At 36.4% G+C, this 4,574-nt stretch overlaps 1 protein-coding gene across 1 annotated transcript; it reads right to left on the reverse strand.

Annotated features, from left to right (window-relative positions):
• Positions 1–869: 869 nt before the first annotated feature.
• On the reverse strand, positions 870–1,358 carry LOC120272143 (uncharacterized protein At4g02000-like). Its single transcript, XM_039278903.1, has one exon. It carries the CDS (start codon positions 1,356–1,358, stop codon positions 870–872), a length of 489 nt encoding a protein of 162 aa, XP_039134837.1.
• Positions 1,359–4,574: the final 3,216 nt, after the last annotated feature.

The following is a 4,574-nucleotide window of genomic DNA, read 5'->3' on the forward strand; positions in this document are numbered from 1 at the left end:
GAAGCAGTACGATTGACGATTAAGAGCTAGGCTCTCCAGGTTCCACTCTCCCCTTCTTTGGAGAGGTACTATGCATGCTTGAACCTTTTTGAACCAGAGCCTCCCGACGGACTTCTGTTTGATACTGGATGAGTGTCATATCATCATCTGGGCTGACATCAGAGAGAGCCTCCTCAGACATATCATCACAATCATCGTCTTCCGAGTACTCTTCTCCCTGACTTCCATCTTCTTCCATATCTTCTTCTTTGAGAGCATTAGAAACAATGTCTACAAGATTGGAATGTGGATTAGGGTTTTGGATAGAGGGGGGTGTTACTGAAGGCTTTACCAAAGAACGAAGTACAGAAGGTGGGAATTTTGAATGGAGTGAGCCACTGCTTTTCTCTTTGCATGGGGATGTGTGACGGTATGAGTCTTGATTGGATGTTACGGGTGGCAAAGCACTAAGTGGGAGCTGGTCAACGTCTTGGAACTCACATGCATTGAGTGGAAAGTTAGAAGATGAAGAAGCAATGGGTTGGCTAATAGATATGCCTTGAGTAAGAGATTGTTCAGTGACAACGCCAACAGGGGACGTGATAAGAGAAGGAGATAGCCGCCCACTAGGAACAGACTCTCCTCTCACCACGTATGTTACGCATGTCAATACCATGAGACAAGACTACTTCGGGACTCTGCTCGGCTGCGGCACTGTGGATCATGTGAGTGGCACGTGTGCCACCTCCACGGCCATGGGTGCTACCACGCCGGCGAGAAACCAGTAACCAGGGGCCGTAGTTGGAATCTGGAGTATTTTGCACTCTTTTTTCCATGCTTTCCGACGAGGGGCGGTCTAGAGGAGGTTCATCATCATCCATGCATTGATCCTAATCATTCGATACTGGGCTAGAACCAGACCCAACCCGCCACGTTGGCTGGGGCAAGTTGGTTTTAGCAGCACCAGACTTCATAGATTGTAGGCAGGAATTGCTACCGTGACCGATCATTCTACATGAATAGTAGAACATCGGCAAACGTTCATACTGTACAACAACAAACACCCTGTGTAGATCGTCACTGATCCAGAAGCCACGACTAAGCGGTTTGGATAGATCGATCTCGACACAGATTCGGGCATATTTGGACCTACTAAAAGAAGTTGTAAAATCATCAACCTTGAGCAAAGTTCCAAACTGGTTAGCAATGGTCTCCAAAGTTTCGCCATCCCAGAACTCCACGGGAAGATTATGGAGTTGCAACCATATAGCTGCAATGCTGAGCTTGGCGAAGGTGGGTTCGAAGAAGGGTTTCCACGGAGATTGCTGGAGAATGATGCCGTTGACGGACCAGGGTCCGTCAAGCAGGAGATGCTGCATAGCCTCCTGAGAGGAACACCTGATTAGGAGAAACCCGTTAGGGAGATCGGAGATCGTGACTTCTCCAAAAGCACTCTATTTGGCAAGAAGGTCTGTTTTGACTTCAGCGAAAGGAGGAGGTTTGCCCAAAATTTCCAGTAAAGTGCATGTTGAAACTTCATTCTGGCTCCGCTCATGGCATCACCATGAATTTAGACGAAGTCAGATGTGGTTTCTTTGAGTTTATTGAGGATGTTGACATTGTGTAAAGGAGATTTGTCAGTTGATTGTCGGAGGGCGGAAGCGATTTGTGCCCAGGATTTGGGCTGCAAAGAAGGAGGAGGATTGACCGAATACCGGTCCCCGCTTGCCATGGCAAGAGGGGAGCTACGGAGTTGAGAGCAAAGCTTCAAAGCAGTGGAGAGAGTTCAAAGCCAGGGTGGAGAGAGTTCAAAGCAGTGGAGAGTTTGAGCGCACATTCTCCCTAGTTGTAACTTCTTCCTGATGACTCAAATATTTTTTCAGACTCATTTAAAGATAACCATTTTACCAGTTTTTTCAAGACTTCTTTACATATAATAGTTTTATCTAAAAGGATTAAGAATAGTTGTTCCACATATACAATGCACACGGAAAGTGCCCACCATAAGAAAAAATGGAATTCATATACATAAAAAAACAGAGATAATGATGGTTAATCATTTATAAGAGAAAAGAGTTAATTAGTTGAAGTTTTGTTGTATAAATAAAGAATCTGAGCCCAGGCCAACTACATCAATGGACTTGAGGCAATTTTTACTCCATCCCAGCCTTTCCAAGCAGAGGTTCACATTCATAATGATCTTCGTTGAGACGTGACGGCCTTGAGGCAAAAAGAATATTTCTATCATATTTAATTTTTTTATTGCAAAAAAACAATTAGCTGCATAACAAAACAAAACCATATAAAAAAAATCTTGATATTAATGTTGAATTAAACTCTCAAAAACTAAATGCTCACAAAAACGGAAGCACTCTACAATGCACCAACAAAAAGGGCATAAGATAGTAGTGAAGAAATGGCTACTAACCTTTGCAGCCATCTTGTACATTCCAATCATTTCCATAAATGATGATGCTTTTGTCTGGTTCTCAAGGATTTAGAACTCAATATGCCCCCAGTAAGCTTCTTTAAGAACAAAAACAATTTTGAACAAGTCATGTTCATAAGACTGATGCATCAATAAGTTGGATCCTCAGAAATTCCTTGAGCTTATAAGACTAAATTTGTAACCACCTAATTCACTCATAATGCCAGACCAACTGAAGTCATTGTAACACTAGTAGCTACAAAAATACAATGGAAGAAAATGCAGCAGCACACACAAGTATAGAGATTGAAGGATGAAAAACATCTCCACAGCAATTCTATATCATGCAGCATAACAACAAACTTTAAAATGAAGAAACAACGCAAATAACAAGGAAGAAGGGCTTTAGATAACACAACATACGGCTAATTTATTAAAATATTGTATTTTTTTAAATTTTTTCTCAAAATGTGTATTTCCGTAATTATTTACGGAAATGCGCATTCTATAATTTTTTATTATTTTTTGTAAATTAACGGTCCCACTGTATTTTTTTAATATTTAAATTTTATTTTTTTTAAAAAAAAGAGGGCCTGGTTATTTTTTTAATATTAAGTTTTTATTTTTTTTAAAAGCTGCGGGTCCCGGTAGTTTTTAAAATTATTAAAATTTTACATCCAAGCACTTATAATTTTTATTAATTTTTCTTATAACTTATTTTTTCTCACTTCTACTATGTTATTTCTACTTTTACTAATTGTTACCGACTGTTAATAATTTAAATAAATAATTTTAATATTTTTTTATAATAAAGGGGTTGTTCCGATGAATTATTGGTGGCATGTGGCACCTACCCCATTCATGAGAGCCATTGGATGAAATTAATCTTAACCATCCATTTGTTAGGTGGAGACCTATATAAACCCTCAAAGTTCCTTTTCTAAAACACACAAGTATTTCTATAAGGAAAAAATTATCAATATAGAGTAGAACTCTTCTTTAAAATTTTTGTCATTGTAGTTTTTTTATTTTTATTTTTTTGCAAAGTTATTTTATTTTTTATATTAAATCTAGCAAAATTCATATTCTTATCATAACGAATGAAAGAGACAACCTTGGTCGAGAGGAACACCGACCAAGGGCCGCAGGGACTCTTGACGAAAGAACAATCTTCCACTACTGTTGCTAGTTACTCAATTTTGATCAATGGACTCAGGTATGTTTTTTTTTTATCCATGTTGACCTGTTGACTTTCATATAAGCTTCCTCTTGTGTTTTTGCTTTTTTTAGTATTTCTGTAAGTATTTACGGAAATATGCATTTTTATTAATATTTACAAAAAAATATTAAAATTATTTTTTAAAATTATAAACAGTCGGTTACAATTAGTGAAAGTAGAAATAACATAGTAGAAGTGAGAAAAAATAAGTTATAAGAAAAATTAATGAAAATTATAAGGGCTTGGATGTAAAATTTTAATAATTTAAAAAATTACCGAGACCAGCAGCTTTTAAAAAAATAAAAACTTAATATTAAAAAAATAATGAGAGCTATGTTTTTTAAGAAATAAAATTTAAATATTAAAAAAATACAGTGGGACCATTAATTTAAAAAAATAATATAAAATATAAAATGCGCATTTCTATAAATAATTACAGAAATACGCATTTTGGGAAATAATTTTAAAAGATACAATATTTTAATAAATTAGCCCACAACATACACATCACCAAAGAATATACATCAATAATTTAAAATGTGTATCAAACCAAACCGAAGAACCAGAGCACCAATGAACAAAATCTAAAAATTCAAATCAGACATGTTTCTTGCTGTGCTCATCTTTGAAAAAAATCACTTTGAAAGCTCTATAAAAAAATACAAGCAAATCATAATTTAATTGCCACACTAAAAATCCTTAATGAATTCATCCAGGTTTATAATAACCTGGATAAATTCGTCTATCTAGGAAGAAATGGATACCAACCTCTGTAGTCTGGCGTCTTTTAGTTTATAAAATTTATTGGTCGACTTTGATTTATCCAGGATCGACCACATAACATGAACATCCTCGTAAGCGCATGCCATCACCTCACAATGGAGCTTCATCCCCTAATGATCATTATCTGCTTCACATTAACATGCACTTATATATATATATATATAT

The sequence above is a fragment of the Dioscorea cayenensis genome, chromosome 2 (genome assembly GCF_009730915.1).
Source record: "Dioscorea cayenensis subsp. rotundata cultivar TDr96_F1 chromosome 2, TDr96_F1_v2_PseudoChromosome.rev07_lg8_w22 25.fasta, whole genome shotgun sequence".
Classification (NCBI taxonomy): domain Eukaryota; kingdom Viridiplantae; phylum Streptophyta; class Magnoliopsida; order Dioscoreales; family Dioscoreaceae; genus Dioscorea; species Dioscorea cayenensis.

Coding starts and splice junctions, on each gene's coding strand:
- LOC120272143 (XM_039278903.1), bottom strand. CDS start 1,358: ATGCAGCATCTCCTGCTTGACGGACCCTGGTCCGTCAACGGCATCATT.